General features: G+C 38.5%; 1 protein-coding gene across 2 annotated transcripts in view; it reads left to right on the top strand.

Annotated features, from left to right (window-relative positions):
• Positions 1-25,921, top strand: part of LOC143027004 (uncharacterized) — a 40,652-nt gene that overhangs the window by 11,657 nt on the left and 3,074 nt on the right. For both annotated transcript variants that reach the window (XM_076187825.1, XM_076187827.1), the window contains exons 4-5: positions 13,941-14,200; positions 14,896-15,796. In XM_076187825.1, the coding sequence (XP_076043940.1) occupies positions 13,941-14,200; positions 14,896-15,796 (1,161 nt within the window). The remainder of the gene's footprint in view (positions 1-13,940; positions 14,201-14,895; positions 15,797-25,921) is intronic.

Raw genomic sequence — 25,921 nt, 5'->3', positions numbered from 1 at the left:
TCAGAAAAAGAGAAATTCTATTGGAGAGTAGTGAATAGGAAAGTGAGAAAATGGTTCATAGCAGAGAAAAACAGAAGGGAAACAGAAAACCCAATGGAAGTAGCAGAAAATTAAAAGTGTCTTACACAAATATAGATGGCTTGATAACAGGCTTGAACAAACTGAATGATTACCTGAAGGAAAAAGAACCGGACATAATGGGAATAGTGGAGACAAAATTGAAAGGTCCACTACCACCCAACAGTGTAGGACATGGTGCATGTAATTATTGGATTAGAAACAGAGAGGTAAAACAAGGGGGTGGAGTTATGTTCCTGACTAAGAAGGATATAAATGTGAGGAATGTCACATATGGAAAGAAAAGAGTAAAGACGATTTTGATGGAAGTGGAGGACAAGGATGGGAAGAGCAGAAAGTTTGTAGTAAATTATGTGCCTCCTAAAATGGCTTCGTGGGAAGAGAAAGAACACAAAAATATGTTAGAAGACACAAGAATAACACTAAATAAGATAATGGAAGATGGAGGAAGAATAGAATGGGTGACTTTAATTGTAAAGAAATCTGCTGGGAAGAGATGACAGTGAAGGGTGGAGACAACCTATAGGGAAATGTACTACTTGACATGATTATAGAACATACAATGATGCAATGGATACAAGAGAATACTAGGTATAGAAATGAAGAACCATGGAGACTGGACCTATTAACCCAAATTGCCCAGGTGCCGCACATGTGCGGCAATCACTTTTGTTCCAAGATTTCGGGGTCAGCATATATGTGGTACTTGCAAATTTCTGAAGATATCGGGTGTCAGCATATATGCGTTACATAGCCACGTTCCAAATTCACGGGGAACGCACAAATGCGGTGTTGTCTCTTGTTCTCGGTCCTCAGCATATGTGCGTCTTTTTATCCTATAAGGCCAGAGGTTCTTTGTTTACCATTTGAAGTAAGAGGGGAGGGGGACTGGGGGGATAATTAGTTTCGCCTCATTACTCCAATACCCCCCTACTCAAGGGGGGGTGAATGATGTCACCGAATTGGCGCATTCTGATTGGTTTATTTGAAATATATTATCTTATAAGACGATCTGAGATTGGATAATAAATTATGTTACACTATCTATGATTGACCATAGAGGTGAGGGGTGAATGATGTCACCGAATTGGCGCATTCTGATTGGTTTATTTGAAATGTATTATTTTATAAGACGATCTGAGATTGGATAATAAATTATGTTACACTTGGCTATCTATGATTGGCCATAGAGGTGAGGGGTGAATGATGTCACCGAATTGGCGCATTCTGATTGGTTTATTTGAAATATATTATCTTATAAGACGATCTGAGATTGGATAATAAATTATGTTACACTATCTATGATTGGCCATAGAGGTGAGGGGTGAATGATGTCACCGAATTGGCGCATTCTGAATGGTTTATTTGAAATGTATTATTTTATAAGACGATCTGAGATTGGATAATAAATTATGTTACACTTGGCTATCTATGATTGGCCATAGAGCTATATATAAGGCGAGACTCAGCCGGTTGAAGTCGTTTCTCGCCAGGCCTCTGAACTGCTAACATGCCTCGCCAGCCCTCAACCTCTCTACGTTCAACTTCTCGACCTACGAGTCATAGAAGGCCTACTTCCAAGTCTCGCCCTTTGCGTATATCATCCTCTGACGAAGATGACCCTGCACCTCTTGCTCCATCACCCAAAAGGCGTGCCATTCCATCTGCAAGTGGAACACAACTTGTACCATCGGGTACACAACAACCTGTACCCTCTACTTCGGGTACACAACAACAAGTAGGCGATTCTGACTGGGATCCTGAGGACGTGGACAGCTCAAGTGAGGGCAGTGATGAAGAATGGGGAGAATTGGATTATGTAAATATACATGATTCATCAATAGACTCGGACGAGCCGCTAGCCAATGTGGTGAGGAAGGAGCACGACAGGAATGCACCAGGTACATCTGGTTTCCAGTGGAAGAAGAAAAATAACGTACCAAGGAGATTTGCTTTCTCTGGTTCTCCAGGAGTACAGAATGAAGATCTGGATGGATACTCCACTGTGTCTGATGTATTTTCCTCTTTATTCCCTCCTGAAATGTGGGAAAGATTTGCTGAGGAGACAAACACATATGCCAGCCAGAACCCACCCAAAGCCTATGCCCATTCGAAGCCTTGGACACCTGTGGACGAGACTGAGATGAAGGCCTTCATAGGTCTCCGTCTTCTCATGGGAGTGCAGAATCGTCCGCATGCACAGCACTTCTGGTCAAAAAGCAAACTTCTGCACTCCGAAATATTTGGTGAGACCATGAGTAGGGACCGATACTCCATGATTGCATCAAATATGCATTTCTCCAATAATATGGATCCTCAGAAGGACAATGACAAGTTGTGGAAGCTAAGGCACATCATTGATATGTTTGACTTCACCTTCAAGACTGTTTATACATCCCCCAAAATTGTGACAGTCGATGAGAGTCTCTTGGCATATCGTGGCAGACATCATGCTGTCCAGTATAATCCCTCAAAGCGGTCACGGTTTGGTCTGAAGGTATACAAGTTGTGCTGCAGTGATGGTCCTGCTGCTGGCTACACCATAGCTTTCAAGGTTTATATGGGGAAGGAACCAGGAAATGATCCAGTGGCTATGAGGGCAGTTGTTGATCTGATGACGAAGGCTGACATGATGGACAAAGGATACGACTTGTATGTGGACAATTGGTATTCGTCACCACAACTTTTTCACTACCTCCAGGCAAGGCGAACAAATGTGGCTGGCACAGTAAGGATGAATAGAAAGTTCATGCCAAAAGATATGGTAGTAAAGAAGAAAGGAGAGATAACATCACGGTCAACAGCTACAGGCATGATATGTATATCCTGGATGGACAAGAGGAGAGTAAACATCCTCTCAACAATGCACAGAGACAACATGGAACCCCTTCCACCCAACAGGAGGGGAGAGGTACGCCACAAGCCACAAGCCATCCTAGATTATAATCTAGGAATGAAAGGAGTGGACTTGTCTGATCAAATGGCACAATCGTACCCTGTACCGCGAAAAACCAACAAGTGGTACATAAAGTTATTTTTTCATCTGCTGGACACTGCCATTGTGAACACTCATCTCATTCACCGGGCACTTGGAAGCACCAAATCACATCTGGATGACAGGCTGGAGCTGATAGAAGACCTTATTCAACCTCATCACACCAGATGCCGCTCACCATCACCAGGACCAGGAGTTATAGGTGTACGACCAGGTCATCTTTTGACTGAAGTCCCAGACAAGAAAAGAAAACGCTGTCGCCAGTGTCGCTTAGAAAGTGGGACAAGAAAAGACTCCTTCTACTGGTGTGCCAAGTGTAAGTTAGGTTTCTGCCCAGGGAAGTGCTTCAATAACTACGCAGAACACAGACATGTCTTCTAGACTGACCACCAGTGGACCAGAGGACGGGCTGCCGCATATATGTGGTGCTTCTAATTTTATTATTTTCCTTTTTGTAAATTCAATAAAAATTATTTTGTGATCACTATTTTTATTACATAAACATATATGTAAAGGATGGAACCTGATATACATAAATAAAATAAAAAAAACAAGGTAGTTGAAGCTTCTCTTAGTAATATAAGCAACCAAACTCAAGCTTACATAAATTTAGGATGTCTTACAAATTTTATTCTCATATGAACACATCACAACACATAATAATAAATAATACATGTTCGTGAATCTGAAGGGCCCTGGCCTTATACAGAAACCCCGCTATGCGCGGAAGTTAAGTAGATAAGACGTCCGAGAGTGAGATGCGTCAACAACATCTCAGGCCCGTCAAATTTGGGTTAATCACATCAGAACCCGAAATAGTGGACAAGACTGAATATAAGACACCAATAAGTAAAAGTGACCACATATTGGTTGAACTGGAACTAAATGAGGAAAAATACATAAAAAAAAAAAAAAAAATTAGAAAGGGAAGATTGATGTATGAAAAAACAAATTTTGATAAAATAAGATAACTCTTTCAAAAAGCAGACTGGGAAAGAATACACAAGGAGGAAATAATAGTAGAAGAGAAATGGAATATTTTGACCAAAAAAATTAAAGAGTGGAAAAGTATGTTCCAAGACAAAAGCAAGAAAAAGAATATGTAAAGCGTTGGTACAGCAAAAGATGTAGGGAGTTAAAAGACAAAAGGGGTAAAGCTTGGATAAAATGGAAAAAATACAAAAGGCCTGAAAAATGGAAAATATATACTAGTTATAGAAATGAATATGTACAAGTGTGCAGAGAAGAAAAGAGAAAATACAAAAAAAGATGTCATAGAAAAATGTAAAGATCAACCAAAACTATTTTATAGATTTGTAAACAACAAATTGAAAAACAAACAAGAATTAGAGAAACTACGACAAGGAGGAGTTGAATACACAGAGGAAATAGAAATGGCAGAAATTATGAACAAGCATTTTGAATCGGTGTTTACGAGGGGAAACATACAACCTAGAGATATCGAGTGGGAGGAGAAAGTCCCCCCTATGAAAGAGATAGAAGTAACAAGGAATGAAATAATGAATCACTTGAATAATCTCAATGTCAGAAAATCGCATGGACCAGATGAAATGGCAAACTAGATTTTGAGAGAATGCAGGAATGAACTAACAGACAAAATACATAGTCTAATAAACAGTTCATTGAAAGAAGGAAAGTTCCAGAAAATTGGAAGAGCAAATATAGTACCAATATATAAAGGGAGAAACAAGGAAGACCCTGCTAACTATAGACCGGTCTCTCTTACAATTACAATAGCTAAAATTTGTGAAAGAATTATCAAAATTAGATGGGTAAGGCATTTGGAAAAAAACAATGTACTAAATCCAAGGCAATATGGATTAAGACAAGTACGATCATGCATCACAAACTTAATGTGTTTCTATTCAGGGCTAATAGCTGTAATACAAGAAAGAGATGCATGGGCTGATTGTGCATTTCTAGACCTGAAAAAAGCTTTTGATAAGGTGCCACATAAGAAGTTGCTAAAGAAATTAGAAACTGCAGGAGGAATACAGGGCAAACTGCTGAAGTGGATGGAAGACTTCTTACATGAAAGAAAAATGAGAGTGGTGATAAGAGACAAACACTCTAATTGGGATGAAGTGGTTAGTGGAGTTCCACAAGGAACAGTTCTGGCCCCAATAATGTTTGCTATACATATTAATGATATGGATAAAGGAATTGAAAGTTATATGAGCTTCTTTGCGGATGATGCAAAATTGTTGAAAAAAGTGAACACTGAAGATTGTCACTACAGAGTGATCTCAATAAAGTATGGGAATGGAGTAGGAAGTGGGAGATGAATTCAATATTAAGAAGTGTAGTATAATGGAATTTGGAAAAAGCAAAAAAAGAATAGTGGGATCATATAAATTGGGAGAGGAAGAAATTAAAAAAGTAGAAAATGAGGACCTGGGAGTCATTATTATGAATAATATGTCCCCTGAGAAACATATAAACAAAATTTTTTGGAGAAACTTATAATTCAATAAGAACAATCAAAGTGACATTTACTTACCTGGACAAAGAAATGGTGAAGAAAATACTAGTCAATTTGATAAGACCAAGATTGGAGTATGCAGCGATGACGTGGTCACCAAGTACAAAAGAATGTATAACAAAACTTGAAAGAATACAAAGAGCAATTACAAAATTGGCACCAACACTCTCAGAACTATCATATGAAGAGAGACTAGCAAAACTTGAGCTACAGACATTAGAGCAAAGAAGAGAGAGAGGAGACTTGATAACTATTTATAGAATCATGAAAGGTGTAGAAACTATTGATAGAGAGGATCTAATAAAATGGGATAGTTGAAGTACCAGAGGACACAGAAAGAAAATCAAGACAGTTATAGAAGAGACCTGAAAAAGAACAGCTTTCCCCACAGGGTAATAGACGTTTGGAACAAGTTAGATGAGAATGTGGTGTGTGCAAAAAGGATACACGAATTTAAAAACAGTCTAGATAAAACAAGATATGAAGATGGGACACCACAAGCATAGCTCCCCTTCCCGTAAAATACAACTAGGTAAATACATACACACAGGAACCTCCGTCTGGAGCGGATGTCTGGAACAAGCTCTGGAGTGAAGCGCTCTTTTGCTAAGTTGGAGGAAACACCTAGTCTGGTATTGTATGGGAAGGGGAGAGTTTTGCATAACACTCAAATGACCGAAATGGTTTATTAGAGTTAATTCACTGAATGAAAATAACTTAAAATAGAGGATGGTGAAGGCAGACAAAAATAAGGTAAACCAACTAAAGGAAGAGTAGATGTGAGCAGGGTTGAATCACTATTAGGTGTCATCCCAAAAAAAAAGCTGCAGCATGGAAATGCCTCCGTGTAATCAAAGGTATGATGAGAATTATGGATTTTCAGGGTTTACAAGAGAAGGTAGAATACTAGGTAAAGGTACAGATTTAGAAAGGGAGATAAGGTATAAAAATATTGTATGAAATAAACTCATCTGCTGGGATTCGAACCCCCGCCAGAGCAAAATGCTTCATGTAAAGTGAGAACTGTACCGCCTGTACTACACTGACCCTCGCTTTATATGAAGCATTCCGCTCTGGCGGGGGTTCGAATCCCACCTGATGAGTTTATTTCCAATTGTCAAAATGACACAAACAATTGTATGAAATGAAGAAATTACAGAACTAATAAATTAAATCATAGACCTAAAAGCAGAATACAGGGCAATGTATAGAGAAATAAACGAGTTAAAAAAACTGAATGCTGAAACTAACAGAGAGTTTAATGGCCTGAAAAATGAATTAATCATAGTTCAAAATGAAAATGAAAGTATGAAAAATGAAGATACAAAAATGAGGCTTTGAAAAGAGAAGTAAAAGAACAGATACAAGCGGTGACCAAGAAAATTGAAGATACCATAAAAGAGACAGATCTCCTAGAAATAAAAAATCAATGGAAAGTAGATCAGGAAAACCAAAAATTAGCTTTCAAAGAAATTGTACAATAACAAGTGGAAGAAAAGGCAACGGAAACAGTCATTAGAGTAATTAAAGAGAAAGAAAATTGAGTCAGGGGCAGTTGATAAAAAAAAAAAAGTGTATAGTAGTATATGGTATTGAAGAAAAACACAATGTAGCTAGATATTTAAGAGAAAAAGAAGAGAGAAATAGCAAAGGAAATTCTAAAAGAGATACAAAAGGAGGGACAAGAGATGGAAAAAGAAATAGAAGTGCATAGAATGGGACTATACTCTAAAGAAAAAAAAAATAGACCTCTAAAAATTAAACTAAGGTCTCAAATAATGGTGGTAGAAATACTAACAAAAAGAGCAAAATTGGCAAAAAGTGAAAATTACAAAATATATGGATAAAAAAAAAAGGAAATGAATGATGAGGAAAAAGAGAGAGAAAAGACACTAAAAATAAAGCAAGTGAAAAAAACAAGAGAAGAACAAAGACCAAAAAGAACAAGATTTTTTGGAGAGTGCTGGACTTGAGGCTGAGAAAATGGTACATAAAAAAAAGGAAACACAGGAAACAAAAAACAAGGAGAAAAACTAAAAAACTAAAAGTAATGTATACCAACATAGATGACATAATTTCAGGATTAAATTAATTAAACTATTATCTGTCAGAAGAAAAACCAGATATGGTGGGAATTGTGGAGACAAAATTAAAAGGTCCACCACCACCAAATAGTGTTGGACAAGGTTTATATAATCACTGGATTAAAAATAGAGAGGAAAAACAGGGTGGAAGAGTCATGTTTTTGACTAAGGCTTAAATATGGGAAAGATTACAGAAGGAAATAATAATGTGGAATTGATTATGATAAAAGTTGAAAATGGTGACATGAAAAGTAGAAAATTTGTAGTGATATATGTACCCCCCGAATACACAAGAGAGTGACAATTCCAAAATGTTGGAAGACACAAGGCATACATTAAATTATAGGTGACTTTAATATTGGAAGACACAAGGCATACATTAAATTATAGGTGACTTTAATTCTAAAGAAATATGTTGGGAGATGACAGTGAAAGGTGGAGAGAACCTTTGGGGGAACATACTACTGGACATGACCATTGGATACACAATGACTCAAAGGATAAAAGAGAATACCAGATATAGAAATAATGAAGAACCGACAATACTAGACTATATATTTATGTCAGAGCCTGAAATTGTGGATAAAAATAATGGAATACAAAACATCAGTTGGGAAGAGTGACCACTTACTACTACTAAAAAAAAAAAAAAAAAAAAAAGTTTTCCACAGAGTGGTTGATATTTGGAACAAATTGGATGGAACAATAGTGTGTGCAAGAACCATACAAGAATTTAAGAATAAACTAGGTATTGCAAGATACAAAGATGGGTCACTACGAGCATAGTGCTCCTTCCCATATAATACAACTAGGTAAATACACATACATGCACGGGGAGTTGGGGTGTGTGTGTGCATGTAAAAGTCACAGCATTATCCATAGATCGGTCATATATAAGATCTGAGCTCTGTTCCAGGAAGGAAATAGCTGTCGATCACGAGTCCAACACGTGATCCAAGACCATGGTGAATCACACACACAGTGATGGATATCTGGAACACACTAGATAAAACCATAGTGTGTGCAAAAACTATACACGAATTTAAGGGACCGTCAGGTTGCTTTATAAGGGAGCATGTCCTATAACTTTTTGAATCTCTTTGATGAACTTAGGTATAATTACCATTTACATTTGTCTATAATTCCCCTGGGTATTGTATTCCTCACATGTATATATAAAGTCTAGTGAAGATATAATGAAGTTATAATGAAGTTTAATGAAGCTGTAATTAATCATATGGAAATCCTTCCAAATAATTAAGCTTGGTATATATTGCAAGCTTAGATTCTGGGGAATATTTGTTATATTGTACATTTGATCAAACTTATACCTCTGATTTTTTGTGAATTTTCTTTTCTGAACATTTCAAAGATGCTGCAAAATTCAGGTTTCATAAATAGAAAAAAAAATAAAATAAAATTTCTTTTATTTTTTAATATAGGAAATAAAGAGCATAATTTTATCTTTCAAATGAAACAAAAATGACAAAAATCCATCAAGAACAACCGAAGAAATAACAACAAAAAGAACAAAAACATTAAATGTACATGAGAAGGCATTTAAATTTTGCGCGACATTTTTAAAAGGCCCCAGCCCCATAGTCCCCGCTTTTGGTCACTTTACCACTTTTACTTTTCACTTTTTTTCTCCTCTCGTTTCTTGTCTCTTCTTTCGAGGGCAGACTTATGAATATGGGTGTAGGGTTCTTCAAGAAGAGGAACAACAAATCCTTCTTTATAACCAACATTGTTGGATGCTGTCCTCTTCGTTTGTTTGTTTTTTTCCTTCTCGTTTCTTCATCTGGCACACAAGGGCCTTCACTGCATTCTTCCTCCTTGCTCGCTGGCTTTTCGTCAATCTTGCCATGATTACCGCAAGAAATTACAGTGAGGAATCAAAAATATGAAGCACGGTGAGAGCTTCAAAAGAACGTGACCTCATTTTGACGTTTGGATGGGTACTGATGCCCTGATGTGTGCTATTTCTGGATCTACGCTTGTGGGAGGAGTTGCTAAATACCTCCATAAACACAATTCCGTAGCAAAAAACAAAATAGCTATAGAAAAAATTAACGCTATTCCAATATACAGAATATTTGATACGCAATGGGGTTGCCAGAGGTTGCCAATAATTTATCTATTTTATTCTGTATAAAAAGATAGAAACGAAATACAGCTCTATAACTTTGTAGGAGTGTTGCCAACATCATAGAGATTCTTTTTAAATGTTTTCCTAAAATTCGTTCATGTACCAGATTTTTTCGAATAATTGCCCCTGACGGACCCTTAAGAGCAAACTAGACACTGCAAGATACAAAGATGGAACACCACGAGCATTGCTCCCCTTCCTCGAAGGTACAATAAGGTAAATACACACACACACACATAAGCAAACTCTTCAAGTCTGTTTTCACTAGAAAAAAATGTAACATCAGGATGAAGGGAAAGAAGTGACCCCCCCCCCCTCCCATGAGGGAGATAATAGTGACACAGAAAGAAATAATGGATCAAATAATGAAACTTGATGTCAGGAAATCACACGGCCTGGATGGAATGGCAAATTGGTATTAAAAGAATGTAAAAAAGAATTAACAGACAAAATATATAACATGAGTTGCTTACTCAAAGAAGGAAAAATACCAGAAGACTGGAAAAATACTGATATTGTACCAATTTATAAAGGAGGAAATAAAGAAGACCCAACAAATTACAGATGAGTTTCCCTTACAAGTACTGTAGCTAAAATTTGTGAAAAAGTTATAAAAAGTAGATGGATAAAACATCTGGAGGAGAACAAGATCCTAAATCTGAGACAATTCAGATTTAGACAGGGAAGATCATGTACCACAAATTTGATCTGTTTTTACTCAAGACTACTAGACATAATACAAGAAAGGGATGGATGGGCTGATTGTGCATTCCTAGATCTACAAAAAAATGTTGATAAAATCCCTCACAAAAAACTATTAAGAAAACTGGAAACCATAGGAGGGACACAAGGTTAACAAGTGAAATGGATGGAGGACTTTTTGCATGGAAGAAAAAGAGAGTAGTGCTCAGAGGTAAGAGTTCTATTTGGGAAGAAGTAATTAGTGGAGTTCCACAAGGATCAGTATTGGCTCCAGTAATGTTTGCTATGTGAATGACATGGGCAAAGTTGTGGAATGTTACATGAGCTTCTTTGTAGTGAGTACGGAAATGGACTGTGACTCACTACAGAAAGATCTTAACAGGATCTAGGAATGGAGTCAGAAGTGGGAAGTGGACTTTAACATTAAGAAATGTAGCATAATGGAATTTGGAAAAAAGTAAAATAAAGCTATATTAGGACAATATAAAATTGGTGAAAAGGAAGTAATTAAAGTGGAATTTGAAAAAGACCTGGGGTTGGTCATCATAAAAGATATGTCCCCTGACAAACATATAAACAAAATTATTGGCAAAACCTATAACTTGCTAAGATCAATAAAAGTGGCTTTTGCTTACTTGGATGAAGAAATGGTAAAGAAAATAATAGTTACACCAATAAGACCTAAATTGGAGTATGCAGCAACACTATGGCCACCCAGTACTAAAAAGAATATAAGGAAAATTGAGAGAATCCAGAGAGCAACTACAAAGATGGGCCCAACACTATCAAAAATGTCATATGAAGAAAGATTGTCAAAACTTGAACTACTGACTCTGGAATAAAGAAGAGAAAGAGCTGACTTGTTAACCATATACAGAATTATGAAAGGTGTGGAAGTCCTTGATAGAGAGGACTTACTAAATTGGGATAAGAGAAACACAAGAGGACATAGAAACTTGAAAAGGAGAATTATAGAAGAGACCTGAAGAAATAGCTTTACCCACAGAGTGGTAGGTGTATGGAACATACGAGACAAAACAATAGTGTGTGCAAAAACAATACAAGAATTTAAAAGCAAATTAGATATGGCAAGATACAGAGATGGGACACCATGAGTGTAACTCCCCTTCCTGTAAGGTACAACTAGGTAAATACATGGATGATACAACCCTACAACCCAAAGGGATGTCCCCTGATAAACAGATGAATAAAATTGTTGGAGAAATCTACTACTTGCTTAGACCAATAAAAGTGGCATTTAATTACTTGGATGAAGAAATGGTGAAGAAAATATGTCATACTGATAAGACTAGAGTATGCAGTGACACTATGGTCACCCAATACCAAAAAGAATATAAGGAAAATTGAAAGAATTCAAAGAGCAACTACAAAGATGGCCCCCACACTTTCAGAATTGTCATACGAAAAGAGATTGTCAAAACTAGAGTTACTGACCCTGGAATAAAGAAGAGAAAGAAGAGACTTGTTGACCATCTAAAGAATCATGAGAGGTATGGAATTCCTTGATAGAGAAGACTTACTAAATTGGGATATGAGAAATACAAGGGGACATGGAAGGAAGCTCAAAAAGGACAGTTATAGAAGAGACCTGAAAAAGAACAGCTTTCCCTACAGAATGGTGGATGTATGGAACAAACTGGACAAAATGATAGTGTGTGCAAAAACCACACACAATGTAGTTTGATGTACCAGTCCTGTCTCTTTGGAAGTGCTTTTTATTCACATGTTTCATCCTACCGCTGCCATAACTGTTACTTCCATCACCCCTGTTACCACAGTAGTAACTACAGTTTACTGTTCCCTTCTCTGGTTTTGTATTTCTTCTTTCACTTTCAATTTTCTTTTCATCACTGTCTTACATAAGAATGTCATTCACCATATCTTTCTGTAGGAAGTAGGTAATGTTTCTTACAAGGGTGAATTAAAAGAAGGTAAAAGTTTCTTCTCGAACAATATTACACTTGGCTTGTCAATTTACACCAAGGGATTCCTAACTGGAATCCTCAGTTTACTAAGCCACTTTCCTGTGAGATCATGACTTCCACAGTCTAGTGATCTGTACTTTAACATTTAAGTGCCTCATCTTAGGGTGTGACTTTGCTCTCATGAATCAATAAAATTTTCTCCACCCTTTCTCTAATCAGACTGTTACAAACATCTTAAGCAATACTGCTTACTCAAGCAATCATGATATCAATGCATGACTGGCTTAGTTTACATATTGTTACGTCAGCAATAAAATCTAGTCCCTAGTTGTTGTTTATAAACTTTAGATAAGGAGTGAGATTATGCAACTTCTTTGCAGCTATTATTTACCAAAGATCCAACTAATAAAATTAAATTCTCACCACCTACCCCTCTATCTACCATACTTGTCTACCTTTATCTACCAGCCTCTTACACACAAATTTAAGAACAATTTAGGCACTGTAAGATATAGAGACAGGACACCATGAGCATAGCTACCCTTACCATAAGATACAACTAGGTAAATACACATGTACACAACACATCTGGGGGTGAATGCAAAGAGAAAGTTGTATATGGGAATGGTTGTGCCCACAGCACTGTATAGAGTTAATACTTGAAATGTGAAAGAGGCTGGAAGAAAGAGTATAAATGTGTTTAAGATGAAGTGCTCAAGAAGTGTGGTGGGTATTATGAAGATGGGCAGAGTGAGAAATATAGAGGTGAGGCAGAGAGTTGGAGTGGAGAGAGCTGGCAGATAGGATTGATAAAAAAAAAAGTGCAGAGGTGATGAGGGCATTTGGAAGAATAAGAGAGAAAAGACTAGCAAAAAGAGCATTAAAAAAAGTAGTGAATGGGGTGAACTTGAGAAGACCAATGGGGTAGATAGATGGGGTGAATGGGGCACTTGATACAGGAGAAATATATGTCAGACAAAGAAGAGAGAGGGCAAGAAATGAGAGTGGGTGCAAATGAGCAAAGGAATGACACAGTCTGAAGGGATATTCTTCTTGTCTGCTCAGTAAACCAATGAAGTGGATGAAAGGGAGGAAAGGTAAACCAGTTCCATTTGTCATGCCCTGCTGTGGAAATGGTGTTTTGTTGCATTGCCTTTGATCCAAGCAATGTGAGGGATGACACTCTGCACTCATGAGGTGCTAAGATGAGACAACAAATGTATTTTGGATGGGTGGAAGGTTGGTGCATGCTTTGACTTGGCCACTGCTGATAAGGAGAAATGGTATTTTTTGTATGTATATATATATATATATATATATATATATATATATATATATATATATATATATATATATATATATATATATATATATATAACTTTGGCCCATCTCTTAAAAAAATAACTTTAATTTATATTAATAACATTTACTTAGACCTGGTTCTTTCTTCTTTGTCCATCTAATACTGGCATAACTTTTGCAGAGTAATAAGAAGTCATTCAAATATATGGTACAAGAAATGTATGAATCTTGGAGTCAATGTGGAGCATTTCAAGCAGAACGAAGCACAAGGAAGCAGCAGCGAGGCAGAAGGCTTAGCATGGCATATAATTTTTGCCAATTCTCTCCGACAACTTCGAGCCCTACAATATGGAACTGCATTTACAGAAAAGTTTATAGATCTGCAAAACTGCAAGAGAGCTGTGAAGGCAGTTGATTACCAAGCTGGTTATTTATGTACAGGTAGGTACTTCATGACATAAACATACACACCCACAACCACATATCCTGAAAGACCCCTTCCTCTTTAAAAGAGGAGTAGCTGCGTTAAAACATGTCTTTCACACATTCCACACCTAAAACCTATTTGTTGCCCCTTCTACTTTAACTCCTTGTGGGTGTCCCCTGCTCGCTGCTCAGGTCAGATGCATTGCAGCAAGACACAGCACCTCTACAGCAGGGCCCTGACAGTTAACCCCTTCCATACGGTGCCGCACACGTAGGCGTCATGGACTTAGATCTCGGTGGCAGCAGCCAATGCCAGCCGTACGACGTGTCGTAATAATACTCGCATCATAAAATATAGTCACCGCTTATATCGATCGTTCTCTCTTCACCCGTGAATTTTGATAACCATAGAAAATGCGATTACAAAAGAATTAGAAAGAATGTCATTATGGAGGGGCGACTACAATAAATATAATCAAGACGCCGATATGGCAGCCTCGCGAATACACTCGCTCCCCATGACGCCTACTTGTGCGGCACCGTATGGAAGGGGTTAAAGCTGGTGTACCCCCACCACTTCTTCACATGACAACCTTCCCCCTCAATAAGTATATGTATTTTCATGTATGATAGTAATTATAATTTCCCAGTTGTTTATCACTCCATCACTTGTTGGCTGTTTGCTAATTGACCTTATCATACCATTTCAGTGTCCGAGGAAGATTATGTCAACATCTGGCAGTTGGATCAGAACATTCCAATTATGACCTTCCCTGTTGACCAAGCTGTTTCATGCATCAAATTCCACCCACAAGACCCTCCACTTCTATTGTGTGGGCATTTTGCCGGGATACTAACTGCCTGGGATCTACATTTTGTGAGCAGACTCAAAAGTTCAGGTTCAAGTTCAGATAATGCAGAAATTCCTCTACTCAAGAGCAAGATGAAGATGCATAGTGGACCAGTGTTTTGTTGTGATCTTTCTATTGATCTTGATCTAGCAGTGAGCGGTGGAGCTGATGAATATATCAAATTGTGGTGCCTGAGTTCAGGTCTTCCAGTGCAGTCAATAGCGAGTCAGTCACATTGGATACTTAAAGTTAAACTGATTCCAGACCTCACCTATAAAGACAAACACCTAATTATCAGCATGACCCGAGATGATGTCAAAAAGTCAATGTGGAGTTCAAGTGCCAGTTTCCCCAAACATCCAAATGAGAAGGAAGTGGCTCATGATAACTCGGACCTTAATGCAACACAATCTGTTTCCAACATGGGTAACATTGACAAAATTGATACGGTATTGTGCGTCAAAGTAAACGAAAGTAACAATAACTTCTTTACACCAGGTCTTCAGTTTAGCCAGACCTTTATGGGTTTAATTAAACAAGATCTCGATGAAAAGTATGCTAGTCTTCTTGTATATGATCTACAAACTTTTGAACTTGTGCATAATGTATCTCTCAACTTCAAAGTAAAGAAGTTGATCGCATTAGGAAATCGTTTTGCACTGTTACTCACCATTGGCCAATACCTCTATTGCTCCACACTCATTGTTGTGGATATCGTCACTGGAAAAACAGTTGGTACACACACTGTGCCCCATTCTAAGTAAGATATCAGCTATATATTGTTTATATTTTGTTCAATATCTGTGATAAAAATGTAAAAATTAGTTTAGATATTTTCATGTTATTGATTTATTCTTTATACTAGAGCACTACCCATTTCATTTAACATCTTCATTTTAATGAACACACCTGTGCTCAGAAAACTCTTCCAAGACATTTCATAATAACACTAACCTGCCTACCCCTAGGTCATCACTTAGCACTAAAACAGTACCTGCCTACCTATCTATATACCTTGGCTACCCCCCATTATGAGGAAGGTAGCCAAGTCAAAGGTATGCACCTACTCCCACCCAATGTATGTATATACTAAGGGCTTTTTCCCTCTTACAAGGAAGGTAGCCAAAGTCAGAGGGATAAATCCATTCCCACACATTTCATCCCCACATACTCCACTTCCATTCACCACCCCTTTCTCCCTCTTTTCTTGGCTCCTCCCAGATGATGGGTCATCTCTGCATCTTGCCCACTACCCTGGGTCAGAAGCAATACAGCAAGACATAGCACATCCATAGCAAGGCCGCTTCACTTAATCAGCGACCCCCCTCTCCGTCCCCTCATGCAGAAAAAGAGGGGACAGGGAGAAATCCCTTCAGGCTGCATCAAAATATTGTTCACGCATACTCCCTAACCCCCTATCCCCCACCTACTCCCATGCATCACAGCATCATCCATACATAACCATTCTCCATTCACCCCTATCTTCTGTCTTCTTACCTCAACAGACATTCCCTTCCTTCCCGATGCCCCTTTTACCCCATCCATCCATCATATCCTTGGTCACCCCCTCATGTTCACTCCTTCCCTCTCTGCCTTCTACACCTCTTTTACCAATATTTCCTCACTCATTTTTTCCAAATGTCCAAACCATCCCAATACTCTTTCATCAACCCTATCCCCCAACTCGTCTTTCCACTCCTCTCCACCATCCTTTCCTCCTTATTATCATAGCTCCTCACAGATGATGGGTCATTCCTGTATCCCACCCGCTGCCAAAGGTCAGAAGCAATGTAGCAAGACAGAGTCCATCCACAGCAAAGCCACTTCACTTAACTAACAACCCCCCTCTCCATCCCCTCCTGCAGAAAAAGAGAAGAAGGGGAGAAATCCCTTCAGGCTCATGTCAAAATATACAGAAGCACCCCCTACCACCCCACCCCTACCCCTCCTTTTCTTGCATAACAGTATCATCTATACTATATTTACCTACCTAGTTGTATTTTACGGGACAAGAGCTATGTCAGTAGTGACCTGTTCTCGTATCTCTCCACATCCAGTTTATTCTTAAAATCGTGTATAGTTTTGGCACTCACTGTTTCTCCGTTTAGTTTGTTCCAGACATCAATCACTCTGTGAGAAGCTATTCTTTTTCAGGTTTCTTCTGTAACGGTCCTTCTTTAGCTTCTTTTCGTGTTCTCGTTTCTCTTCTGTCCCATTTTAACCCCTTGAGTACTGGATGTGTGTTTTGTGACACCTGCATGTCACGGCTGAGTGCACCCGACAGGAACCGACCGTGCTCCCCGTGCCACGCATGTGTCACAGTTATAAGCTGTGTGTATTGAGGGCTCTCAAGGCCTCGGTTTCTGGGTTATTTCTACCCACGTGATGGCAAGTGTCTGTGTTTACAAACATAAGGCTCCAGCCATTCGTGGGACGGTTTGAAATGTTTGTTTACATAAGGTTGACGGGTCGATAACGAAGGGGTTGATAAGTCATCTCTATCGAGAATTTCCATCCCTTTCATAATTCTGTAATTGGTCAACAAATCACCTCTTTCTCTTCTCTGTTCCAGTGTTGATAGATGTAATATCTCCAATCTTTGATCGTATGTCAAATTTGATAGTGTAGGTGCCATTTTTGTCACTGCTCTTTGGATTTTTTCTAATTTTCTTATGTTCTTTTTTGTGCTAGGTGCCCAAAGTGTTGCAGCATACTCTACTTTAGGTCTTATTAGTGTAACCACTATTTTCTTTACCATTTCTCCAGTGCTCTATATTGATTGCTCAATTACCACTGCTTATTTCATTCTAGCCACAACCAAATGATTTTGTTCAAAAGAGTGAGAGTTTCATTTACACCTGCACAGTAGCTATTAAACAGCTTCATGACATTAATCATCAGTGAGTCAATTTCTTCCTCTTTTACAACACACAGTTACATTCAAGTCTTACCCTTTCACTGTAGTAGCAGTTAGAATAAATGGCATAAGTCATAAAGCACTTTCAAAGGCTTGATTGAGATAGGCTCATTAGTTTTCATCCATTTTGCTAAGGAGGCGGCCCTCAGATGATTAATATTACCTGGTGGCAGATAGAATAAACAAAGTCATAAAATCCAGTCAAAGTGTTAGTGTTCATTTGTTTGTCATTTGGCTGAGGGCAGCCATATTGGATTTAGTGTGGTTCAGTGAACAGACACCAGGTGGCAGTGTTGTTAAGCTGCTATGTGGAGTGCTGGCTTCTCTGTGTAAAGGAAGAGGTGACTGGAGCATACATATACCAAAGGCTTTTTCACCCTTACAAGGGAAGTACAAAAAAAAAAAAAAGGCATAGAAACCACTCCCACCCATTCCATCCCCTACATACTCCACTCCCCTCTGCCCTCTTCCCTCCCTCTTATCTTGGCACCTCCTGGATGATGGGTCATCCCTGCATCTCTCCCACTGTCAAGCAGTACTGCAAGACACAGCACATCCACAGCAAGGCCACTTCATTAAATCAGCGACACCCCCCTCCCCCTCTCCATCCCTTCATGCAGAAAAGGAGATGGGGAGAAATCCATTTGGGCTGAGTCAATCTATTTCTCATACATACCCCCTCACCCCCATCCCCCTCCCACTCCCCCTCATGCATCACAGCATCATCCATACACAACCATTCTCCATTCACACCTACCTTCTATCCTCTCCCATTCTTCCTCAACAGACATTCCCCTCTTTCCCAGTGCCCCTTTTACCCCATCCATCCATCCTAGGTCAACCCCTCATGTTCACTCCTTCCACCTCTGCCTTCCACAGCTCTTTTACTAGTCTTTCTTCACTCATTCTTTCTATGTGTTCAAACCATTCCAATACTCTTTCATCAACCCTATCTCCCAACTCCCATTCCACCCCTGTTCTCCTCTTCACCACCTTATTTCTCACTCTATCCAGCCTAGTAACCCCTATCATACTTCTCAGGCACCTGATCTCAAACTCCTCCTCTTTTCCTCCCTTATGTTCCATGTTTCTGCCCATGCAGTGCTGTTGGCACAATCATTCCTTCATACAATCACTTTTTAATCCCCCAAGGCATCTACTGGCTTCTCTCAATCTATATTCTACCTCCACCCCCACTCCTCCCTTTCTCGCCATATTTGCACCCAGGTATCTAAAGCTATCCACTTCCTCCAGTCTCTCTCCCTTAATCCTCACTTCCAGTCTGCTGCCACTCTCTCCCCTTGTACATCTCATCACCTTACTTTTACCCACATTTATTTTCAACTTCCTTCTTTCGCACACCTTCCCAAACTCTCACTAACTCCCTCAATCCCTCCTTTGATCCTGCCACAAGCTTAGTATTGTCAACAAACAACAACTGGCTTATCCCCCACTTTTCTACCAGACTGGAGCAGGGTTGGAAAAATACTGATTAGAGCTAATATGAAGGATTGAAGTCTTCATACCCCCCATTCCCCTCCCCTCCCACCATTTAGTCAACTGTTACCTGTAAAGCAAGGAGGCAATGCATGGGAGAAACATCACTCCCATCACATGCAGGGTGAAAATGTTTATTGCTGAGAATTTCTATACATACATGCCAAAGGGCCTTTTTCCCCTTGTAAGTGCAGTGGCTAAGTCAAAGCATACACCCATCCAAAAGCTATTTGTCTTCACCTCCCATCATAGCATCTTGTGGATGAATGGTCATCCATGTACCCTACCACACTGTTCAAGTCTAAGACAATGCAGCAAGACAGTGGTTCCACAGCAGGACCCAACAGAATTGTTACATATTTCTATACATTATTTATAAGGGAGAAATGGCCTTTAGTATATATTGAAAAACATGTAGTCAGCAACAAACATTTCATTCACATAATGGAAACAATGGAAGGGTATAAAGATATTTAAACATAAGTGTGCTTTTCATCATAAATAAATGAATAAATTGAATAAGATTAAGTTGCTAATTTTTCGAAACATGGGCAATGGAAACTGTAGTCATAAGTTTTAACACTTGTCACGGACTAGACTCTGTATTTAAGTTGATGTATCAAATCTCGGCCATGATTTGTACAGGTCCTACAATCCGGTCTCTAGTATGACTATTTGCCTTTTTAAAGGATCAATTCTGTTTCACAAGGACAAGGAAAGGTGGAGTGCAACTAGTTTAATTTAGATAATATAGAAATTAATGACTTTAAATTTACAAACAAGAATCAGGGGGGTAAGCACAGGGGCACAGGTGGAAGTCTGCAAGCAGTGCCTCCATCTTTGACCTTTTTACACCAGGACCTTACAACACTGGTGCCAAAAGACCACACAACACTGGTGCAGGAGATTTACAAGCCAGTGGCAGAGGAGTATAAAACTGAGGTCCTCTCCCCTCAGAGGTCAAAGGGCATGTAAACAAGATGATACTACGAAGTAGTATCCTCGAATATGTACTTACATATTTCCATTTTGTTTAGATAGGTAATGATTAAAATTCTGTAAGCCTTCTTCACACACAATAAAGAAGTAGATGGATTGTGTAAAGTCAGGAAAATAGTGATAGACTAGGCTTATATAGGCACACATTAGCGCCTGCCTTTGGCATCGGTGTAATGTGGTTCTGGTATAAAAAGGCAAAAGATGTGGGCATCACTTGGAGACTCCTGTCTGTGCCCCTGTACTTACCCCCTTGATTCTTGTTTGTAAGTCTGTATTTTTTATATTATGTAATTAAATTAGTTGCACTCCACCTTTCCTTGTTCTTGTGAAACAGAATTGATCCTTTAAAATGTCAAATAGTCATACTAGATTGGATTGTAGAACCTGTACAAATCACAACTGAGATTTGATACATCAACTCAAATACAGTCTAGTCCGTGACACCGTTTTATTCTGGTTAATAATAGTCAATTCTATTCAATTGAGTGTTACTCCTTCAGTATTAACAGAGTTGACCGTGTCTCAGTCAACCCATTATATGGGTCTTATTTGCTTTATTTAATGGATGACAGTTTTATCCTGCTTTGTGATAACACTTTGGTAGTGATGGGCTTATATCTAAATACATAATGTAACTGTTACCTAGTCCAGATATCTTTGTGATGGTTATTGTAAACTTAATATAAATTGTAATTTAACTCTTGTAAGTTGGTTAGGTCCCATTGTTCTTTTTCATTAAGGTATACTGTATAGGCATTTGGGAATGGATGCGAAGAGGAGACTATATGAAGGGGTGATTGTGCCAACAGCACTGTATAGGGCAGAGACATGAAATTTAAGAGGCAGAGAAGAAAAGTTTAAATGTGTTTGAGATAAAATGTCTGAGAAGCATAGTCGGAGTTACAATGTTGGATAGAATGAGAAATAAGATGCGGAAGAAAGCTGGGGTGAAAAAGGAGATGGCAGACAGGGCTTATGAAAGTGTACTGGGATGGTTAGGACAAATGAGGAAAATGAGTGAAGAAAGATTAGTAAAAGAGGTGTTGCTGCTGCTGATGATGATAGAGAGTTGATGATAGCTAACACACTGTTTAGAAGAGAGTCAAGCATAAGTACAGATGGGAGAGGGTAGGTGGATGGAAGGGTGATTGATAGGGCTTTAATGGACTACATAGTGATAACCAGGAGAAGAGTAGGAAGAGTTTTGGATGTACATGTTCTAAGGGGAGTGGAGGAATATTGGATAATTTTTTGGTAGAAGGCATAGGTGGAGGAAGTGAACTTTAGGGGATGACTGAGGATAAGATAGATGGGGTGAAGGGGCATTAACCAAGAGAGGAATGTCTGCTGAGCAAGGATGGGAGATGCCAGGAGATAGGGATGAGTGGAAAGTGACTGTATAGATGATATTGTTATGCAAGGAAGTGAGTGGCAGGATATGGGGGTGCTTATGTGTGAATATTTTGATGCAGCTCAAAGGGATTTCTCCCTGTCTTCTCTTTATCTGCATGAGGGGATGGAGAGAGGGGGTCACCAATTAAGTGAAGTGGCCTTGCTGTGGATGTGCTGTGTCTTGCTGCTTTTCCTCTGACCTAGGGCAGTGGGTGGGATACAGGGATGACCCATCATCCATGAGGAGCTAAGATGAGAGGAAGGAAAGGGTGTTGGATAGGAGTGGAATGTGGGATCAAGTACTTGTCTTTTGATTTGACTACCTCTCTTGTAAAGGGAAAAAACCCTTGGTATATATACTGTATAAATGCAATTAGTTTTCAAACTGTGATCTAGCTTTTTCTCTCATTTCCATCTTCCATGGAAGTCATAGTGTGATGTGTTCTTTCACTAATGTACTTCATATATGCTGATCTATATAACATGCTCTCATTTACAGATTTGCCTCACATGAATTAAGTATATACACTTGCAACTTCATCTGTATCCTTGATTTACAATAATTGTATTTAGATTATATATTTCCTACCAGAACCCTAAGGTTTGGGTCTTTTAATGTGAAAGGATGCGGTGCAGATGAGAGTAAAAGGGAAGCAATAGGCAGTATGTTTGTGAGAAGATGGATGTGTTGGCATTGAGTAAAACTAAGTTGAAAGGGAAGAGCAAATTTGAGTTTGGGAGTGTATATGGGTGTCAGAAGTAGAGGACAAGAGAGAGGTGGCTATATTAGTGAAGAGATAGGTAAACATGTGGTGGATTGGAAGGTTTCTTTAAGGTTAATGTGGATGAAGGTGAAACTGGGAAGGGAGATGCAGGTTTTTGTAAGTGCTTATGGGCCTGGTGGCGAGAAGAATGTAGAGGAAAGGGAAGCTTTTTGGACCGATTTAAATGAAAGCATAGAGGGTTTAGAGAGAAATGTCAATGTAGTGGTTCTGAGAGATCTTAATGCTAGGGTAGGAAATGAAACCAATAGACAGAGTGGTTGGGAAGTGTGGAGTCCCAGGATAAAATTGTAGTGGAGAGTTGATGAAGATGTGTCTAGAGAGTTGATGATAGCTAACACACTGTTTAGAAGAGAGTCAAGCATAAGTACAGATGGGAGAGGGTAGGTGGATGGAAGGGTGATTGATAGGGCTTTAATGGACTACATAGTGATAACCAGGAGAAGAGTAGGAAGAGTTTTGGATGTACATGTTCTAAGGGGAGTGGAGGAATATTGGATAATTTTTTGGTGGAAGGTAAGTTGAGAGTGGAGGATAGATGGTGAAAGAGGAAAAGGACAAGATAGGGAGGTGGTTAGAGTAAAGTGCTTTAATGAGAAAGAAAAGAAGGAATACAAGAAGCTGAAAGAGGAGTGGGAGTGAAGGATAGAATAGAACTAGGAGTGGAGGAATGGGGATGGTTCAAGAAGGGAGTCAGAAGGTGTGCAAAGTTCGTGTGTGGAAAAAGGTGGATGGAAGGAAATAGAAGGGTAGTGAGTGGAAGGATGATGAAGCAAAGAAGGTTGTAGAAGAGAGGAAGTGAGCATTCACAGTTTGGTTGCTAAATAGGATAAGAGAATCATATGAGAAGTAAATAAAAGAGAAGAGAGGTAAAGCATAAGTTAAAGGAGGAAAAGAGGAGAGCAGATGTATTTACCTAGTTGTATTATATGGGAAGAGCTATGCTTGTGGTGACCTGTCTTTGTATCTTTCAGAGAAGAGAGGTAAAGCATAAGTTAAAGGAGGCAAAGAGGAGAGCAGATGTATTTACCTAGTTGTATTATATGGGAAGAGCTATTTACCTAGTTGTAATATACGGGAGGGGAGCTATGCTCGTTGGTGACCCGTCTTTGTATCTCTCCGCATCAAGTTTTATCTTAAAATCTTGTATAGTGTTTGCACATACTGTTTTGTTGTCCAATTTGTTCCATGTATTAATCGCTCTGTGTGGGAAACTGTTCCTTTTCAAGTTTTTTCTATAACTATCTTTTTTCAGTTTTTTTCTGTGTCCTCTCGTTTTACCGTTGTCCCACACTAACAGGTCGTTCCTGTCTAAAACTTCCATTCCTTTCATTATTCTGTAGATAGTCAGCAAATCTCCTCTTTATCTTCTTTGTTCCAGAGTTGGTAGGTTCAGTTTGGATAGTCTTTGCTCATATGTTAGTTCGGCGAGAGTCGGTGCTAGTTTGGTTGTCGCTCTTTGTAATCTTTCTAGTTTCTTAATATTCTTTTTGGTACTGGGTGTCCAAAGTGATGCTGTGTACTCAAGTTTTGGTCTTATTAGTGTAGTTAGTATTTTCTTTATCAATTCTTCATCCATATAAAATGCCACTTTGATTGACCTCAATGAATTGTAGGTTTCTCCGAATATTTTATTTATATGCTTATCAGGTTTCATGTCCTTTCCAATCATCACTCCAAGATCTTTTTCAGAGTTTGCTTTTTTATTTTATTTTTTCTTCTCCAATTCTGTAATCTTTTGATATTCTGATTTTACTCTTTCCAAATTCCATTATACTGCATTGCTTTATATTAAATTTCACTTCCCACTTTTGAGTCCAATTCCATATCGTGTCCAGATCTTGTTGCAATGAGTTGCAGTCCTCTTCCGTTTTTACATTCTTAAGTAATTTTGAATCATCTGCAAAAAAATTCATATAGCACTCTACGCCTTCATTCATGTCATTAATGTATACGGCGAACATGATCGGGGCCTGTACCGATCCTTGCAGGACACCGCTTTTTACTTCTTCCCAGTTGGAGAATTTTTCTCTAATTACAACTCTCATTTTCCTCCCAATCAGGAAGTCTTTCATCTATTCCAATAATTTTCCTCTGATGCCACCCTTTGATTCTCTTATTTATTCATTTCCTATGAGGTACCTTATCGAATACTATGCTTGTGGTGACCTGTGTTTGTATCTTTCAGCATGAAGTTTTTTCTTAAAATCTTGAATAGTGTTTGCACACACTGTTTCCTCTTCTATTTTATTCCAGGTATCCACCACTCTATGTGGGAAGCTATTCTTTTTCAGATCTTCTGTAATTATCCTTTTTGAATTTCTTTTCATGTCCTCGTTTTCCGTTGTCCCATTTTAATAAATCATCTCTATCTAGGATTTCCATTCCTTTCATGATTCTAGAGTCAGTAGATCTCCTATTTCTCTTCTTTGTTCCAGAGTTGGTAGTTCCAATTTGGACAGTCTTTGTTCTTATGTTAATTTGGAGAGTTGTGCCAACCTTGTTGTTGCTCTTTGTATTCTCTCTAATTTTTATATTCTTTTTAGTATTAGTTGTCCATAGTGTTGCTGCATACTCCAGTTTTGGTCTTATTAGTGTAACTAATATTTTTTTAATCATTTCCTAATCTAGATAACTAAATGCCACTTTCATTGACATTAATAGGTTGAAGGTTTTTCAGAATATCTTATTGATATGTTTGTCTAGTGAAATGTCTTTGCTGATTATTACTGTTAGGTCTCTTTCTGAGTTCACATTTTTTACTTCACCAATTTTATAATTTCTTTATATTCTATTTTTATTTTTTCCAAACTCCATTATACTACACATCCCAATGTTGAAGTTTACTTCCCACTTTTTACCCTATTTCCAAATTTTGTGTAGGTCTATCTGTAATGATTCACAATCTTCCTCTGTACCGTATTTTCCAGCTTATAATGCGCTCCCATGCACTTCGTTATCTCAGTACACAGATAACGCGCATGCCCGATCGCATTTGTCTATTACGCAGTTTTACTTCAGTATTTATATCATGTGAACGAGGTTACATGGAGAAGTATTTTTCATTGGCTAGAGCCACCGCTAGGAAATCTGTTGATTTGTCACTAAATTAAGTGTCAGTTTAGGCATCAATCACAACACAACTTAGAAAAAGTCGGAACTACATGTACCGGTATATGACTCATGTTATGCTATGGTCCCTTATTACTTTGTAGCTTAAATAGTTTGTAGGAAATATGATCTAAAAAAAAGTTTATTGAAAGTAAAATATACAGAAAAATTTTGGGATTTTTACAGA

Source organism: Oratosquilla oratoria, chromosome 7, assembly GCF_046742065.1.
Source record: "Oratosquilla oratoria isolate Oo_2021 chromosome 7, ASM4674206v1, whole genome shotgun sequence".
Taxonomy (NCBI): domain Eukaryota; kingdom Metazoa; phylum Arthropoda; class Malacostraca; order Stomatopoda; family Squillidae; genus Oratosquilla; species Oratosquilla oratoria.
The sequence above is the reverse complement of the archived record's forward strand: the minus strand, read 5'-3'. Positions and strand labels throughout refer to the sequence as shown.